At 47.2% G+C, this 20,075-nt stretch overlaps 2 protein-coding genes across 2 annotated transcripts; both read right to left on the bottom strand.

The window, feature by feature from the left end:
* Positions 1 to 239: 239 nt before the first annotated feature.
* On the bottom strand, positions 240 to 2,627 carry LOC134342208 (probable G-protein coupled receptor 139). Its single transcript, XM_063040180.1, has 2 exons — positions 2,561 to 2,627; positions 240 to 1,150 (listed from the first exon to the last, which is right to left on the bottom strand). Exons 1-2 carry the CDS (start codon positions 2,625 to 2,627, stop codon positions 240 to 242), a joined length of 978 nt encoding a protein of 325 aa, XP_062896250.1.
* Positions 2,628 to 18,075: 15,448 nt separating this feature from the next.
* On the bottom strand, positions 18,076 to 18,906 carry LOC134342210 (probable G-protein coupled receptor 139). The gene has a single exon (XM_063040182.1). It carries the CDS (start codon positions 18,904 to 18,906, stop codon positions 18,076 to 18,078), a length of 831 nt encoding a protein of 276 aa, XP_062896252.1.
* Positions 18,907 to 20,075: the final 1,169 nt, after the last annotated feature.

Raw genomic sequence — 20,075 nt, 5'->3', positions numbered from 1 at the left:
ATGTCCTGAGATCCTGGCTCACCCTATCATTATCGAAATGGATGTGGCAATGACCGGAGCGGGAATATGGTGAAATAAACATAAAAACAACCTGTCAGATTGGTTTAATGATCGGTAGGAGGTGGAGTTCGTGAGCTGCGGGTTCCCGTGCTGTGTCTCTCGGGCTCTAAACCTCGTCCTCTGTTGACCGCCATTTCTGCAGTGTCAAGATGGAGAACCCTGCGTTAGTCTCTGAGAACTTAAATAATTTGTATATGAATTAATTGAATAATTGACACGAGTGGATATCTCGCTGCGTTGACGAACTGCTCTCTGAATTTGGACTGAGTTACCCCATAAATAAAAGTGTTTGTGCAGCAACTTAATATCATCAGCATGTATCCGGTGTGTTGAAAAATGCATTGAGAGCCATTGTACTCAGTTTGATCCAATCCGGCAATGACGCTATAAAGGAATTCGACAACATTCACCGACCACAGGATGATGAAGCTTCCGGAGATGGTGAGAAGTAAGATCACAGACCTCCTCCTGCTCTCCATCTCCGGGTCACTGCGGTTCTCCGCCTTGCTCTGACCCCTCAGCCCCTTACGGACGCGACTAGTCACCAAAATGTGCCTGACTGTCAGAGCGTTGAGCATTAGTATAAATACGAAGGGGATCAATGGCCTTAGAACTGTCGAAAGCCACCTATATCCCAGCCAGCCGGGATCTGTAAAGTAATCCGACTTTGTAATACAGTCCCAGGGTATATTGTCAATCACTTTCACAGGAAAATATACAAAGGCGTTGGCCATATTTTTAAAACCAAGCAAAACACCGATTGTTGTCAGAACCACAGCCGCAGTTTTCCCGGTGCAATACTTTGCTTTCTGCTTCTGGCAACAGATGGCGACAAACCGATCAAATGTAAAAGTGACGGTGAACCAGACAGAACAGTCAGTGGCTGCCTCTCCCAGGGCAGAGATCACACTGCATACGGGGGTGATGTCCAGGAAAGTCCCAGGGAAGTAATAATAACTGACCCGCCACAATATCACCGGAAAGACGATGGTCATTAGATCCGCCGTTGCCATGGCCACCAGGTAGCGAGTGGTGCAGGTAGAGAGACCGCACTTTCCCCGGGACAGGATCACAATCGCCACAACGTTCACTGCGGGAATAGCAAAAAGAATGAGTGAATTATTATCTCGCCACTCCATGGTTCTCAGTGTGGAGATTAGCTGTAAATGGAGAACATTAAAACTTTCCAGACAGCTGGCTTCTGGAGGTTTCTAAGGTGTAATGCGGGGGTCGCAGAAGCCTCATACACGTGCATTCTGGTGAAAAGGGTGCAGTACTCGAGGAGGAGCAGAATTTGGGAAGGAGGCTCTGTCAACTGATCGCTCAGGGTGCTTTGGGGGTATCAATTTCCAACACCCACCATTAGGTTTTCGACTGATTTCTAAAGCTTGGTCGCTCGGCAACTTGCTCAGCGATTCTGATTGCCGCGATACCGTCACCTGTGTTCCGGCATTCTCCGCATGCGCAGAACCCCGCTCCCACACCGCTGCCTATTTACAAATTTCCCAGCAAAGTTCATTCTCCCGTTGTATTATCTTCCTATCCTCCTCGACTTCTGTTTGTCACCCGCCCACCGTGGCCTCCCTTGGCTAGCTACTTATGAATTCTGTAGCCACTCTTGCGAGTGTTCCTTCACGTTGTTTTCAAGGAAACTGAAGAGAAAGTTCAATTTTCGCTTTTAAAGATTTTGCCTGACTCGCTGAATGTTTCAAATATGTTAGAAGTTAGTGTTTAATCCATCCAATTTCCAAAGGAGAAAACAGAATATGTACATCAAAGCATGTGCCTGTTAGGGTTTGCTCCAAATTACTGCAGCGTTATTCTAAATATTTCAATGTTTGTTCTTCCAGATCGGAGAATTGCATGAAACTTATCCCGTCTGAACTCTAACTGACACCAGCAGGGTTCTCTCTTAATTCCCTCTTCATTTCTCTGATAATGGGACGTGGAAAAATTCCTGGTTCACTATATCGCGTGCAGACCCTAATTTGAATCGTGGAAACTCCCGATGGTGCGGAGTCTAAGTCACAAGTGATATCTACCGTGCTCTCCTGAATCTCACCGGGGATTCGCTTCTCAAGTTCCCTTCAAACTTGCAGCAACTTCTTAAAACACAAAGCAATACCTTTAAATTTGTATTTAACGCATGTTGCGCTATTGATTCGGAATAACACAAAGCAGCCGGTGAAGGTGCCGAGCGCACCGGATTATCGGAGCTTATTTTAACAACAGCTTTGCAATGATAATCCAAAACTGCTTGTCATGATTCAGCAAAATGAAGCCTTTTCCCCGATATCCCACTCTATATCAGTTTCAGCTGCCGGTTTATTTTCAGCGGAGGCCACAGCTGAAACTTCAAGGGAACTTCTGAACGAACACAAAGTTTTTGTCACAACGTCTGCTGCGCACTCACTGATACACCCGCATTCATGTCGGTAAAGGAACAAGTCCAAAGACCGCGCACAAAGAACTGCAAATATTAGTTCGCCTATGTTCTTACCAGGAACACCAGTAACGGCAATGACCATGTACCATATCTTTCTCACACGGTAAAATGTTTCAAGCATTCTGTGAAAGATTCAGCCTGACTCCCAGCTGCCCGCGATCTCGCTGAAGAAACTCTGAGCTGATGAATCTCCACGCTCATTCATTTATACTCGCTCCAGCACGCTGAATATTCAATACTACACAAGGCTGACGTGTCTTCCAACAGCCGGGGTAAAAATAAACATGATGTCAGTCAAGTAAAGTCCCAATTGTGATGAGGTATGACTAGCTTGATGCGAAATTGCAACATCGCAAAGACGGAGAAATGACGATCTGAAAAGTCAGTGAATGTTGTTGTGAAACACTCCAGGCCCACCTCTCGGTGTATTGATTGTTATTGCCGAACCGGCTGCCATCAAGGCCTCGTAGCAGTATGAAGCAAAGTAATTCCATCACCGTGCACAGGACCCTCGAATGGGCGCAAATACTTAAACGGGCCGAGCATCTGCATTCATTACATTTATACCAACAAAGACAATTGCTTTGCGGATGAACAAAATTGGGAGCGTTGTTGACGGTGGGGTAGACAGCGATATTTACATATTTCACCATCTGAACTGCACTTGCGCTGTAAATAAAACACAATATCGCATATTCTGTTTTTTTTTCTTGTCGTGTTACATCGATGTGCTTATGTATTGAATGGTCTGGACTGATTGGCTTTAAGATCCTTTGACTGTCTGTACACTCGGTGCAGTTATCAGCTCACAGGCCGTCGGTTATGGGCTGAAATTGATCAGTTTGACTGATGGTCAGCAAAGGGCTGATTGGGGTCAGTATTGAGGTACAGTACGTATTGGTTTCCTTCCATGGATGAATAGGGCACGGATATTCACGAAGAGTGACGGGGTTCTCGAGAGTGCTGATGTAGAGACGGACAAGGAAATGGAAGTCCAAACATCAGCGAAAGCAGCGGTACGGATTGATAATGTGGTGTTCAGTACATACCGAATACCCGCGTTCACTGACGGGAAAGGTCATGATACAATAATATCTAATATTGGCCTGATTAATGTATCGTGACCTTTCTGTTCTCCATAAGTAAAGTGCGTGTTGCGGTGGAGAGGATCCAAAAGTATTTCACCAGAAAGTTGCCGAACGTGGAATATCTTAGATATCAGCGATGAATCTTTCATTCTCTCCTTGATGCGGAGGAGGAACAGATGCTTCATTCGTAGTTTAATAATTATTAGAAACCTGCATGTGTTCACTAGTTATAACCATTTCTCCATATCATGGAAATCTCATACGAAGAACATAGGATTATTGGATGCGTATTTTGTAGTATAAATTAGCGTGAGGTGTTATCTTTATCAGAATCAGAATCCTTTATTATCGCCAAGTATGTGGACACATACAGGGAATTTGATGCCGGTTTCCCTGAGCTCTCGCTGTACAGAATCAAAAAGCAAACAAAACAATAGTGCAAATAATCGTGAACTATATACAATGAGGTATACCTGTGTATGTACAGGTGGACTTGGTTTATAATAGACTAAAATTCAATTGTTCATAAGACTGATGGCATACGGAAATAAACTGTTCTTGTACCTATTTGTCCTGGCATACAGTGATCTAAAGCGCCTACCAGAAGGAAGGAGTTGGGACAGGTGATGTCCAGGGTGTGATGGGTCTACAATGATGCTGCTTTCTCGCTCCCTGACTCTAGATGCATATAAGTCCTGGATCGAGGGCAGCTTCACACCAATAATCCTTTCCGCAGCCCCGACGGTTCTTTGGAGTCTATTCTCGTCTTGTTTGGTAGCTGATCCAAACCAGACAGTGATGGACGGACAGAGAACAGACTGGATTATTCCTGAATAGAATTGAATCAGCAGCTTTATTCGTTTCATGTCGATGTAAGTAATTGACGCTGCGATTTAGACGCGTACCTGCCGACCTAGGCTACTGCACTTTCAGTGGTGACAGTGATGTCTCCACTAAATTAGAGAGAAAAAAAAACAAAACAACCGAGTTTGGGTGCTCGTTCTGCAGAATTCGGGCACACGGTCGACCTGACTGATCCTGAGCTGTTGTCCATCACAATTTACTGCTTAATACAGTGACATTCGGATATTTTACTCTGACTTGTCCACTGCCATAGTTAGGCCAAACAGAGAAGAGAGGAAGGACATCTCATCTTCCAAGCGGACACCTTACAACGAGCTGAAATAAGCTGTGTTCCTTTGTCTTACACCGTCTAAACTGACCTCTCGTTGCTGCTATGATGATGCCCGTGTCAGTTTCTCGCTCCGATACGACGGAACCCTAAAGAACGGCTAGGATTTCACGCTTCAGAGAGAACGACTAAAGTTCCGTGTTTTACTTTTTTTTTCTTTCTCCAAGTTGGAAATAGTCACGTTAATAATCTTGACTTATTTCCGAGGGTGAGTGTCAGCTAGATTTTCTTTCCACGCAGATAGTTTCACTGGATAATTCCTGGTGGTCTATGTTTCTGTTTTAGACTTTGGGACTTGTAGACATAGTCATAGTCATAGTCGTAGTCATTCTTTATTGATCCCGAGGGAATTTGGTTTTCGTTACAGTTGTATCATAAATAATTAAATAGTAATAAAACCATAAACAGTTAAATAGTGATATGTAAATTATGACAGGAAATACGTCCAGGACCAGCCTATTGGCTCAGAGTGTCTGACCCTCCAAGGGAGGAGTTGTAAAGTTTGATGGCCACAAGCAAGAATGACTTCCTATGACGCTCTGTGTTGCATCTCGGTGGAATGAGTCTCTGGCTGAATGTACTCCTGTGCCCAACCAATACATTATGTAGTGGATGGGAGACATTGTCCAAGATGGCATGCAACTTAGACAGCATCCTCTTTTCAGACACCACTGTCAGAGAGTCCAATTCCATCCCCACAACATCACTGGCCTTACGAATGAGTTTGTTGATTCTGTTGGTCCCTACCACCCTCAGCCTGCTGCCCTAGCACACAACAGCAAACATGATCGCACTGGCCACCACAGACTCGTACAACATCGTCAGCATCGTCCGGCAGATGTTACAGGACCTCAGTCTCCTCAGGAAGTCGAGACGGCTTTGACCCTTCCTGGAGACAGCCTCAGTGTTCTTTGACCAGTCCAGTTTATTGTCAGTTCGTATCCCCAGGTATTTGCAATCCTCCAGCATGTCCACACTGACCCCCTGGATGGAAACAGGGATCACCAGTACCTTAGCTCTCCTCAGGTCTACCACCAGCTCCTTAGTGTTTTTCACATTAAGCTGCAGATAATTCTGCTCACACCATGTGACAAAGTTTCCTACCGTAGCCCTGTACTCAGCCTCGCCTCCCTTGCTGATGCATCCAACTATGGCAGAGTCATCGCAAAACTTCTGAAGGTGACAAGACTCTGTGCAGTAGTTGAAGTCCGAGGTGTAAATGGTGAAGAGAAAGAGAGACAAGACATTTCCCCGTGGAGCCCCAGTGCTGCTGATTCACTCTGTCGGACACACAGTGTTGCAAGCATACGTAGCTGTGGTCTGCCAGTCAGGTAATCAAGAATCCATGACACCAGGAAAGCATCCACCTGCATCGCTGTCAGCTTCTCCCCCAGCAGAGCAGGGCGGATGGTGTTGAAAGGACTGGAGAAGTCAAAAAAACATGACCCTCACAGTGCTCGCTGTCACGCGACTCACTCTGGAGGAAAAATAATGGATCATAAATTATCAAACGACCACCTGAACAAAACAAACACCTACTTTAGGATGCTTTTCGTCGACTGCAGCTCAGCATTTAATACCATCATTCGCACTAACCTGATTGAGAAGTTGCAGAACCTGGGCCTCTGTACCTCGCTCTGCAATTGGGTCCTCCACTTCCTAACCGGAAGACCACAGTCTGTGAGGAGTGGTGATAACATATCCTCTTCGCTGATGATCAACACCGGACACTCAGAGGTGTGTGCTTATCCCACTGCTCTACTCTTTATATACACATGACTGTGTGGCTCAAATATCATCTATAAATCTGCTGACGATACAACCATTGTTGGTAGAATCTCAGGGTGTGACGAGCGGGCGTACAGGAGTGAGATATGCCAACAAGTGGAATGGTGCCGCAGCACAGCCCGGCACTCAACGTCAGTAAGACCAAAGAGCTCATTGAAGACGGAACACATACCAATCCTCACAGAGGGATCAGAAGTGGTCACAGTGAGCAGTTTCAAGTTCCTGGGTACCAAGATCTCTGAGGATCTAACCTGGTCCCAACATACAGATGTAGTTATAAAGAAGGCAAGACAGCGGCTATAGTTCAGTAGGAGTTTGGAGAGATTTGGCATGTCAACAAACATACTCAAAAAACTTCTATAGCTGTACAGTGGGGAGCATTCTGACAGGCTGCATCAATGCCTGGTATAGAGGGGCTACGGCAGAGGACAGAAAGAAGCTGCAGAGAGTTGTAAGTCGAGTCAGCTTCATCTTGGGTACTGGCCTACAAAGTACCCAGGGCATCTTTAGGGAGCGGTGTCTCAGAAAGTCACCATTATTAAGGGCCTCCAGCACCCAGGGCATGTCCTTTTCTCACAGTTACCATCAGGTCGGAGGTACAGAAGCCTGAAGGCACACACTCTGCGATTCAGGAACAGCTTCTCCCCTCTGCTATCCGATTCCTAAATGGGCATTGAATCTTTGGACAATACCTCATTTCTGTTTTTTCTGTTTTTGCACAGTTTTTATCTATTCAATACGTATATGTATACCATAATTGATTTACTTATTAAGTATTATTGCTTTTAATTTATTTATTATTGTGTTTTCTCTCTGCTAAATTATGTATTGCATTAAACTGCTGCTGCTAAGTTCACATCACATGCCGGTGATAATAAAGCTGATTCTGATTTTGATGTGTGTGGCCAAAACAGGCCAATCCATGGAAGTGAATAAAGTAGAGGTATTTGTTGATGTGGTGGTCTGATATCTGAGTCACTTCTCAAACACATGCAGGATTAAATATCCCATGCTTGAGTTGGCCGCGAAATGCATGTAGACTAAATATCTGCTACATTCCGCTAACTCTCCAAAAACATTAAAAAGAGGAAAGGTAGCACACCGGGAAAAGTGGCCTACGCTGGCCAGATGTTTCACTTGATCCCGATGCACGTTTCTGACTTGAGGTAATCACTTCTCCGATTGTTGGTCTCCACAGAGTTGCCTGTACTCCTGAAACCCTCTATTCCTATCCTTTTCCTTATCATATCAATCTGTTATGTTTTGAATCCTATGTCGCCGGCGCTTCTGACTGACGTTTGTCAGCTTCTCACTGGATCTGACACAAAGCTGTAAACAGTATTGTTTCGTGGTTCTTTCGCACAGATGTGATCCGGGCAATTTACTTTGTCCTTTCCACCTAGACAGGTTCAGACCAGATCAACCAGGGTAGCCGAACAGCTGACCCAGGTGACCAGAACACAGACTGTTCCTTCCGGAAGCCTGCCATTTAACAATACAAGCAGAGGCTTATATGGACATGGTCTCAGGTTCAGAAGGTCGTCAGCACAAATAATAAAACAAACGTTCAGTTGCTCTGATTAATTCTTCACTGAGCAAGAAATAGTTCACCAAATGGCGGCTGCAAGAGCAGCCTCACCAAATGGAAGATTCAATTCCTGCAACTACATGCCAAGAACAAAGACTGTTTCTTTCTCTATTTACATTGCTCTTGCAGGCTGTAGCTGCTACTGGACAACATCCCTATCTGTCTACCCGTCCATCTGTATATCTGTGTGTCTGTCTATCCGTCTGTCTGTTTCCCTCCAACTGATGTGTTATATATTGTGACTTTGATGGAATGGATTACACAATGAGATGAACAATGAGAAGCAGTTTTGGAGACAGAAAAGTTTCCCCCGCAATCCAACTGGATAGATCTGCTTTGACATGGGTACGACGTCAGTTTCCCAATCAGAGGTCACTTCAAAGTCATTTCATAATCCATTAACCAGCGAGTCGACAGAGTGCAATCACTCAGCTGCTGTCTCAATTTCAGACGCATTGATGACGTATTCACAAGCGGACATAGAGAGCAAAACGTCAGTGAAGGTTCACGAGCAATGGCTGAGTACAGTGAGTGGACAATCAACTCAAATGAACATAAATGTCATTGACAGACAATGGGAGAATATAACAAAAGTATATTTCCGGACAGGATGAAGATTAACATTGTATCCTGCACTCCACAACCTGGAAGGACTTCACAAAGATCATCAGGCTCCTACGTCCCCGTGACGTTCGTCTGAAAACTGATAAAATATTTAACAAGGAAGAAGACGATGTTTAGACCATAAGACCATAAGACAAAGGAGCAGAAGTCGGCCATTCGACAAATCGAGTCTGCTCCGCCATTTTATCATGAGCTGATCCATTTAATCCCACTCCCCCGCCTTCTCACCAGAACCTTTGATGCCCTGGCTACTCAGATACCTATCAATCTCTGACTTAAATGCACCCAATGACTTGCCCTCCACTGCTGCCCGTGGCAACAAATTCCATAGATTCACCACCCCCTGGCAAAAAAAAATCTTCGCATCTCTGTTCTGAATGGGTGCCCTTCAATCCTTAAGTCATGCCCTCTCGTACTAGACTCCCGCATCATGGGAAACATCTTTGCCACATCCACTCTGTCCATGCCTTTCAATATTCGAAATGTTTCTATGAGGCCTCCCCTCATTTTTCTAAACTCCAAGGAATACAGTCCAAGAGCGGACAAACGTTCCTCATGTGTTAACCCTCTCATTCCCGGAATCATTCTAGTGAATCTTCTCTGTACCCTCTCCAACGTCAGCGCATCCTTTCTTAAATAAGGAGACCAAAGCTGGCCGCAGTACTCCAAGTGAGGTCTCACCAGCGCCTTATAGAGCCTCAACATCACATCCCTGATCCGATACTTTATTCCTCTAGAAATGAATGCTAACATTGCATTCGCCTTCTTCACCACCGACTCAACCTGGAGGTTAACCTTAAGGATATCCTGTACAAAGACTCACAAGTCCCGTTGCATCTCAGAACTTTGAATTCTTTCATCATTTAAATAATAGTCTGCCCGTTTAATTTTTCTGCCAAAGTGCATAACCATACAATTTCCAACATTGTATTTCATTTGCCACTTCTCTGCCCATTCTTCCAATCTATCCAAGTCTCTCTTGAGACTCGCTGTTTCCTCAGCACTACCGGCCCCTCCACCTATCTTTGTATCGTCAGCAAACTTAGACACAAAGCCCCATCTATTCCATAATCCAAATCGTTGATGTACAATGTAAAAAGAAGCGGCCCCAACACGGACCCCTGTGGAACACCACTGGTAACCGGCAGCCAACCAGAATAGGATCCCTTTATTCCCACTCTCTGTTTCCTGCCAATCAGCCAATGCTCTGTCCACGTATGTAACTTTCCCGTAATTCCATGGGCTCTTATCTTGTTAAGTAGCCTCATGTGTGGCACCTTGTCAAAGGCCTTCTGAAAATCCAAATATACAACATCCACTACATCTCCCTTGTCTAGCCTACTTGTAATTTCCTCAAAAAATTGTAATAGGTTTGTCAGGCAGGATTTTCCTTTAAGGAATCCATGCTGAGTTCTGCCTATCTTGTCATATGCCTCCAGGTACTCTGTAACCTCATATTTGATAATCGACTCCAACAACTTCCCAACCACCGATGTCAAGCTAACAGGTCTATAATTTCCCCTTTGCTTCCTTGCCCCCTTCTTAAATAACGGAGTGACATTTGCAATCTTCCAGTCCTCCAGAACCATGCCAGAATCTATCGACTTTTGAAAGATCATTGTTAATGCCTCCGCAATCTCCACAACTAAGTATGTGCGGAACAGCGGATGTGTTCAAGCTCACCTGTCAATAACACTTCCTTCTGCTCTTACAGTGAGCCGCTCTGTGCCTAGTGTGGTCTCGTACCGATGAGCGTCCCTCGCCTAATTGGAGAGAGTCTCACCACTCAGTTTCTATTATGGAACTCGTACTAATGGGCGGCTCTCGGTTGACTAACGCAAGTAATACCTCTGCCTTCAAATCCATTCTCCCAAAGTGAACCATTTCGTACCTTTCGGGTTGAACTCCATCTGTAACTTCTCAGCGCTGCTCTGCATCCTGTCACTGTCCTGTTGTAATCTGTGACAAACTTCTATACTATCCATAATTCCACCAACCTCCACATCATTGTAAATACAATAATACACCCTTCCACTTCCTCAGCCAAATCGTTCATAAAAACACAAAAAGCGGGTGTCTCAAACTGCTCACTGCAGGGTCTCAGAACAGATCTCTGCACGATTCCACTGGTCACCGACATCCAGGGAGAAAACGCTCCATCCACAACTACAGTCTGGCTTCTGTGGGCGTCAGTCCTGAATCCACCAGCCAGCTCTCCCTGGATACCAAGCCTCTGACGCTATGCACGGTCCTACCATGGTTAACCGTAGCAAATGCTTTATTAAAATCTATTTATACCAGATCAACTTTACTACTTTAACCAATGTGCTTTGTCACGTCCTCACAGAATTGAACTAGTCAGTGAGCCATGACCTGCCCCTTCCAAACCAGTCTGACTCTCCCAAATCTTGTTCTTCCAAACCTGGCAAATTCGGTTTCTAAGAATGTTCTCCAGTAATTTGCCCATGACTGAAGTAGGACTCACTGGGCTATAATTTACAAGGGTATCCTTATTCCGTTTCCTGAGCAAAGGGATCATATTTCCATTTCCGATCCCCTGATACTGCATGTGCGGCAGTGATGACGCAAAGATACTCGTCAAGGGCGCAGCATTCTCTCCCTCCGCTTCCCCCAGTAACCTGGGGTTTCTCGCAACTTCACAAGAGGACTTATCTCTCCGAATGATTCTCAGAAGTTCCTGAACATCCTCTTTTTTAACCTCGTCCTGTTGCCGCACATAAGCCCTGTTAACGCTTCCTCAGGAACGCCAGGAATTCTCACTGGTGAAAATTGAAGTAAACTCCTCATTAAGGACTTGTCCCACCTCCACCAACTCCAGCCATATGTTTCATCTCTATCCCTGACCTGTCCTACTCTCACTCTAGTCACCCTCTTCTTCACATACATCTAGAATGTCGTCGGGTTTTCCTTAATCCTCCTGTAGGCCTTCTGGAGAGGTTTCTTGTTCTCCTAATTCCATTCTTCAGTTCGTCCCTGGCTGCCTTGTAACTCTACAGCCGTGTCCGATCCTAGCTTTCTAAACCTGGGCACGAGGAAATCTGCAGATGCTGGAATTTCAAGCAACACACACAAAAATTGCTGGTGAACGCAGCAGGCCAGGCAACATCTATAGGAAGAGGTCCTGACGAAGGGTCTCGGCCCGAAACGTCGACTGTATCTCTTCCTATAGATGCTGCCTGGCCTGCTGCATTCCCCGGCAATTTTTGTGTGTGTTTCTAAACCTGGTCGGCTTTTTCTCCCCCTCTTGATTAGATGATCTACATCTCTTGCCAAACTATCCACCTATCCTGCACCCTATGTAGGTGCTGCCTAAAACAACTTCTCACTTCCGTTATGCATTTTCCAGAGCGCACCCTTTCCCTGTTTTAGCTCGGATATTCGAGTCTAATAGGATTATAATTACATTTAGCCAATTAATGTCTTTGGAGACTGACACGGGGGTGTGGGGAGAGAGCACGACAGTGTGATTAGTTCAGGGACTGACATAGGTTCGTAGAGAGTGATCGCGGTGAAGTGATTCGTTTGGGGACTGACACGGGGGTGTGGGGAGAGAGCGGGGCAGAGGGATTAGTTTAAGGACTGACACAATGCTGTGGGGAATAAGCTGGGACTTAATGGGGCAGTGGGGTTAGTTTGGGGTGACACGAGGCTGGGGAGCCATAGCGAGATGTTGGCATTATTTTGGTACAGGCACGAGTCTCTAGGATTAGTGTGTGTCCCCGGTTACGGAAGGCGGGTGCCAGTGCAGAGTGAGGTACACTAAAATACGATTTTTTTTCTCTATTTTTCACAAGTGTTAGGTTTGTGTTGTTCCATAAATAGTTGAAATGACAAATCGAGCTCGCCCACCCCATCCCTCCATCCAGTAGCTCCCCCTACCGGCCGGACTCCGCATTCCCATGCTCTCACCCCACCCTTCCTTTGCCCTCCAGGCTACGGAATCACCGAGCCCAGGAGCACCGCCAAACCCACGAGTGCCGGGACTTCTGATCACACACCTACCGGGCCGGCTCTCCCCCATGGATCACGGGGGTGAGGTAAATCTCCAACCTTCTCTCAGCTTCCCACAGCCTCTTCGGCCTCAGGACCTATCGACCCGAAACGCCTCGCAAGCGAGGCCCGTCTGCGCACACACTCGGGACGCTCCTGCGCCCTCAGCACCCTTATAGCCTGGGACAGAGGCAGGAGGTCGGGGGCGTTTTGTGTTCGGATGAGGGTCGGCACAGGCGAATCACCGTATTGAATAGGGAGTAGAAGGGAGCGGGAGGGTGGAGGAGGAACGGGTACTTCACGGTACAAGGACAGCGACATGGGCCGGATTCTCCCTACCCACTTCCAGTCCGGCCCGGCTCTAGGCTGCACTGCGCTCCGGCTACGACTCTAAATCCGACTGCAGACTGGAGAGAGGGCTGCCTGTATCCCGTCCGCGTCCTACCCGGGGCAATCCACCTCTCGCCAGCAGGCAGACACCGTCCCGTTCGGGAAGGACAAGGGGGGCCAAGGAGGGCAGGGAGGGCGATTTCTCCGGTTAGCCGGAGAGAAGGAGAGAGTGAAGGATAGGTCGGAGGAGGGGATGCAGGTGGGGGTGTTCGGGAGAGAAAGAGTGGCGGGTCGCGAAATGGAGATCGCGAAAAGGGGTGGAGAGTGTGATCAATGTGACAGGGAGGGAGTGGTCAGACCGAGACGGAAAGGGCTGGATGGATGTTGTAGAGTGATTTTGCAATGGAAGCTGTAAAATCCTAAAATGGCGTGCTGGTATGAAAACCCTCTAATGACTCACGGTACATAAGCCTTTTCTTTGACTCACAATGCCCTATCTTCCCTCATCCCAGTCTCTCACTCAGCCCCCAGTCTCTCTATCGCCCTCCTCCAGTCTCTTGCTCTGCCGGCTCTTTCTAACATCTAGTCTCTCGCCTCACCTCCACCGGGCTTTCTCCTAGTCTCTATCATCTCCCAGTCAGTCACCTGCGTCTCTCTCCAGACCTGAGGTCTCTCTCCAACTGTCTCAACAACCCCCGACAAATCACTCCCTCCGGCCTCCCTCTCGTGTTCTATCGATATTCTCTCTCCCCGTCTCACCCTCTCTCCAGTCCGCCTTTCCTACGCGCGTCTCTCTCTCTCTCTTTCTTCTCTCCCCCTCCCACCACATTTTTCCTCTGGCTGCCTCTACCGTCCCACCATCCGTCGCTTTTGACATCTGATCTCTCTCCTTCCAGTGCCTTTCCCACCCCAATTTCCTTCCACACTCCGATCTTTCGAACCATCTGTCCTGCAGGTCTCTCTCCTCAGCCCGATCTCTGTCCCCGTTCAAGTCCACCGTCTCTCTCCCCTGCTCTTTCTCTCAATCCACAGTCTCTCTCTGCGTCTCACTCTCCCTCCCTACTTTCACTCTCCTCAGCATCCCGGACCCTCTGTCCCCCAAATTCCTTCTTTCTCCCAGTCTTCTCGTTGAGTCTCCACCTCTCTCTCTCTCTCGCTGTTCTCTGTACGTTCACCCGCTCCCGTTTCTTCCTGCAGTGCCCCCCGTCTCTTTCGCCTCCAGCTCTCTCTCTCCTTCCACATCTTATCTTCCCCGACCCTTTGTGTCCCTCGTTTTTCTCTCACGCCTTCTGCCCTGGCTCTGTCGCTCCCCAGTGTCGCTCCCCTCGTCTCTCCCGTTCCGCGTTCTCTTTCCCCAAGGCTCTTCCTGCCCAGTTTGTCTGAATCCGCAGTCATTCCCTCAACCCCTCAGTCTCTCTCTCTCTCACCCCCCAGTCTCTGTCTCTCTCACTCCTCAGTCTCTCTCTCTCTCACCCCCAGTCTCTGTCTCTCTCACTCCTCAGTCTCTCTCTCTCTCTCATCCCTCAGTCTCTCTCTCTCTCTCTCACCCCTCAGTCTCTCTCTCTCTCATCCCTCAGTCTCTCTCTCTCTCTCTCACCCCTCAGTCTCTCTCTCTCTCACCCCTCAGTCTGTCTCTCTCGCTCTCTCACCCCAGGATCTCTCACGCCACTAGCACTCCTATGTCGTCTTTCTCCTCCAATCTCCTTCTCCCCAGACTATGTCTCCCCATAATTTCTCTCTCCGCAGGCTCTCTCCCCGCTGTCTTATCTCCTAGTATTTCACGTCCCCCACTCTCTCTCTACTTTCTACCTCACTCTGCCTACTCTCTCGCTCTCTCTCTCCCTCTCTCTCTCTCTCTCTCTCTCTCTCTCTCACACACACACACACACACACACACACACACACACACATCTCGCTCTCTCTCAGCATCTCCCGGAACCCACAATGTCTATCATCCGACTCTATCTATCCCCTCAGCCTTCCTCGGCTAGTCTCTCTCTCTACCCACTCTCCCCCCATCTCTCTATCCACCAGACCAACTCTCCCTACTCTCTCTCTACGTCACTCTCCCTCTACCCAGTCTTTCTTACTTCCCCGTCTTTCTCTCTCTCCCACAGTTTCTCTCGCATCCTATTCTCCCTCTGCCTATCTCGACCGTCTCTCTCCCCCGCTTTCTCTCCCCATTTACCTCATCGTTCTTCTGTCCCCCAGACTATAACCTCCAGTGTGTCTCCCCATCCGTCTTTCTCTGAACCCTAGGTTCTTCGCCATCTCACCAGTCTCTTTTTCGCACAGTCACTTCTACCGGCTCTCTCTTTCCAGCACATTCTCTCTCTTTCTCGCTCATTCTCAACCCCTACCTATTCCCACCCATCTCTCTGTCCTCCAGACTCTCTATACTCCATTCTCTTTCTCCCCTCAATTTCCATCCCAGGTTTCAACCTCTCTTGCTTCTCTCTCTGTCTCGGTCTCTCTCCTCATCCTGGTCTCTCATCAACCCAAGTTCCATCCCCACTCCGAACTCTCTTCTCAAGCCAAATCTTTATCCACACCTAACATCTCTACCCACCCCAATCTCTTTGCTCACCATGGCCACTATCTGCATTTAAGGTCCCTCTTAATCTCCTCATGCTCTCCCCCACACCCCCCCCCCACTCCCCAACATACTCTCTCTCGTCGCCACATCCAGCCCCGGTCTCACTCTCTTCAGCACTCCAGTCACCCAGTCAGTCTCTTCCTGATGTTCTCCGTCCTCAGTCTCTCCCGCTTTCCAGCCCCTCTCTCCCGCTGCTCCCAGACACTCTCTACCTGGCCACTCCGTCTCTCCTACGCTCTCCCTCCGTGACGTATCCTCTCCCAGTGTCTCTCTCGCGTCCGACTCTCTCTCCTCGTCTCTCTCCCTTCGGCTCTCTTTCGCAATCTCCTTTCCCACAAGCATCTCCACCCCCTTCGTCAAACTCTTTCCAAAGTCTCTCTGTCGCCCGTGTCTGTTCTGCCAGGCTCTCTCATATCCCCCACTATGTCTGCGTCGGTCTCTCTCTCACCGCAGACTCCTTTTCGTCTCCGAATCTGTCCATCCCTCCGTTGCTCTCTCCATAGTCCTAGTCGCTCTCTCTCCCTCGTCTCACCGACTCGTCGGCTCCGCTCCCCAGTCTCTGTCGCTCTCTGCGCGCCATTTGCTGCTCTGCTGACATGCCTGCCAGCAGCTCCTTCCAGTTTACTTTGGCCAACTCCTCTCTCATACCACTGTAATTTCCCTTACTCCATTGAAATTCTGCTACATCAGACTTTTCTTTCCACTATGTAATTTCAAGTTGAACTCAATCATATTGGGTCCGGAATATATACATATATATTTGTCTCGTTGTGCTTTGTAAATGCGAGGACTGGGCCTCAAAGCCACGGATTCGCCTGGTCGGAGTCGGTCGTCTAGGTGACAGTCCACAGATGATATCGGTGGACTGGGGAGTCCGATGTTAAACTGCATCTATCCTGCGTCGCTGTGTGTTTTACTGATATTCTATGTGGGTTTGGGACTCTCATTACGTGATAATGATCTTCCGTGCTTACTGTGAGTGAGTGTTGGTAACGTGGGCTCGCACCTTGACCCCGTGGCAAAGTTGTCTCGTTTGGCTGTATTCATGAGTATTCATATGTGGATAAATGACAATTAGACTTAAATTGAACTGAATTGAATTGAGAAGTCTGTGAGAGATCAAAGGATCTCGCAACAGTTTAGTTCAATCTGATTACTTACACAGGCAGAACCAAGAGGCAAACATCATTCACCAAAGTCTTGCTTTAAAAGACAAACTCATAAAGGATGCTATACTATAAATGCAATCCTCATTCAGTTTGAGAGCCCGATATGATATGATGACATTGATATGATGACAGATCCATTATTTCATATTCATATTCATACTAACCGTCCCGATAGAATGTCACAGGACAAACAAACAAACAAAAAAACAAACAACTTCCTTAATGGATCCATTCCAAACATACACAACATTCTGAAATCCAGAAGTGAAATCAGCAGAACTATGCTGACTTAAAGGGGAAAGTTCATAGACTATGGCATGAACAGCGTATAAATTGTACCGACAGTAATATCTACAAAGTCACTGCACAATAGTAACGGCAGCATTTATGCAAATGTCCAAAACCACCAGTACTAACCCCCACTAGAATAGTCGGAAAGCTTTTACCAATTGAGAAGTCTTTAAAAGTTATTATCATTTTTTTGTTACCCACCCCTCCCCGCCAGGCACCCTGGGAAATGAGGAAGAAACGTTCTTTTCTCACAAAGTAATTCCGGTCATCTTTAGAAATAGACTTTTTGCAGATGATAATTGGACCTAGTGCAGGCATTCCCTGGGCAGGTGCACACATCGGGAAATTGATACAAACTACTCATTTGATACAGATAAGCACGAATCTTGAAGGTTAAATATCTGTAAATGTGAGCGTAGTCTGCTTGTAGCGTGTTGAGGGACGTGCCGATCCGATGTCGGATGCACACAGTTAAATCTCACCGCGGTGTTGTCTACTGACTGCAAGCACGGAGCAGTCCCGAGCTGATCCTCGGTGCGCTCAGTGTGAATTGCGCCCGGACTCCTTGTGACGGCAGTATTTCCGCTCGGTGCTCCGTTTCCTCACCGTCAACGACAAGCAACGGATATGCCGATCGCTTGATCAGTGAGGAGGGCGAGATTTTTTATCGATCGACATGTGGCGGTAACGGCAGCGGAAATATAGTTAAAAATACAAATTAAAGGTAGTTTGAGTTTAATAATTGGTAGGAGGTGGAAGTCGCAGGCTGCAGTTGCCGAAGTGTCTGTTCCGGATCCGGGTTTCGCTCGATCTCTCAACAACTCTCGCAGCTGCCGCGCTCTCCGCTGACCGCCAGTTCCGTAGTGTCAAGACGAAAAAAAGAACTGCGAGCTTAGATGTTTTGTTTATTAACTAGTTGAATAATTGACGTGAGCGGATATTTCACTGCGCTGATGAACTGCTCTCTGAACTTGGACTGAGTTACCCCATAAATAAACGTGTTTGTGCAGCAACTTAATATCATCAGCATGTATCCAGAATGTTGAAATATATATTCCGAATCGTTGTAACTATTCTGATCCAATCCAGCAATGGTGTAATAAAGGAATTCGGCAACTTTTACTGACCACAGGGTGATGAAGCTTCCGGAGACGGTGAGAAGTAAGATCACAGACCTCCTCCTGCTCTCCATCTCCGGGTCACTGCGGTTCTCCTCCTTGCTCTGACCCCTCAGCCCCTTACGGACGCGACTAGTCACTAAAATGTGTCTGACTGTCAGAGTGTTGAACAGGAGTATTAACACGAACGGGAGCAATGGCGCTGGAACGGTAGAAAGCCAGCTATATCCCACCCACCTGCGATCCGTATAATAACTCGATTTACGAATGCAGCCCCAGGGTATATTATCAATTACTTTCATTGGTCGATACATAAAGAAGTAGGGCACATTTTTAAAACAGAAAAGAACGCCGGTTGTTGTCAAAACTACAGCCGCAGTTTTCCCGGTGCAATATTTTGCTTTCAGCTTCTGGCAACAGATGGCGACAAACCGATCAAACGTAAAGGTGACGGTGAACCAGACAGAACAGTCAGTGGCAGCCCTTAAGGGGACATAGTTCACACTGCATACGGCGGTGATGTCCAGAAACGTCCCGAGCAAGTAATCGTTAAAGACCCGCCCCAATATAACCTGAAAGATGATGGTCAGTAGATCCGTTGCCATGGCCACCAGGTAGCGAGTGGTGCAGGTGGAGAGGCCGTACTTTCCCCGGGACAGGATCACAATCGCCACTAAATTCACTGGAGAAACAGCAGAAATAATGAGCGAATTACTATCCCGCCGCCACACGGGTCTCAGCGCAAGAGAAGTGCATAAAAATTGAGAACAATCAAAGTTTGGAGACAACGCATTTCTGGAGTTTAACAGGTGTAAAGTGGGACTCGTAGATGCCTCTTACAGTTACATGCTGGGTGAATGGTAACAGTACTCGGTCCAGGAAGAGGAGCAGGGTTTGGGAAGGAGGCATTGTCAACGAATCGGGGAATATTCTCTGGTTTGGAGAAATCATTACAAATCTCCAACCATCAAGTTTTTGACATCTATGAAGCTTGGATACATCGGAAATTTCTGATCGACGATGTTTGCTACGTTTCTGTCACATACATTCTGGAATCGGCCCATGCAGCGAAGCCCCGCTCCCTCCACCTCTGTCTCCCATTCACATGTCTTCTCCTCCTCCCCAACTCCCGTTTGCCATCCGCGAACAGCGACCTCTGTCGCTTCGCTTCTTTAAAATTCTGCAACTACGCTTGACTGCGGTCGATTGCAATCAGGAAGTTCTAATTCCCGATTTGAAATGGTTTTCATGTATTTTGAACGCTAGTGCTTAAACCATCCAGTTTCCATAGGAAAGCCAATGTATATTTTTCAAGATATTCGCTGTTTGAGGCGTTGCTCCAAAATTACTGTAGCATTATTTTAAATGCTGTGAAGCTTATCGTTCCAGAGTGGAGTATCGTATGTACCTTATCCCGTCCGACTCCAACAGACACTGCTGGGTTGGCTCTTAACTCTCTCTTCACTACACGTATCGTGGGGCATGGAAACAAACCCTGGTGCACTAAAGCGCAAACAGACCCTTGTTTGAACTTTGGAATCTCACGATGGTTCGGAGTCTAACTCACAAGTGATGTCTACCGTTCTCCGCTGAATCTCGCCGGCGACCCGCTTCCGCGATCCCGTCCAACTTGAAGCAAGTTTTTGAAAACACAGCGCAATACGATAAATCTGAATGTGAAGCATGTAACGCTATTGATTCAGAATATCACCATGTAGCCCGTAAAGATGCCGAGCGCGCTGGATTATCGGAGTTTACTTTGACAGAGGCTTTG

This window comes from Mobula hypostoma, unplaced genomic scaffold (genome assembly GCF_963921235.1).
Source record: "Mobula hypostoma unplaced genomic scaffold, sMobHyp1.1 scaffold_88, whole genome shotgun sequence".
Taxonomy (NCBI): domain Eukaryota; kingdom Metazoa; phylum Chordata; class Chondrichthyes; order Myliobatiformes; family Myliobatidae; genus Mobula; species Mobula hypostoma.
This window is presented reverse-complemented; position numbering and strand designations above follow the sequence as displayed.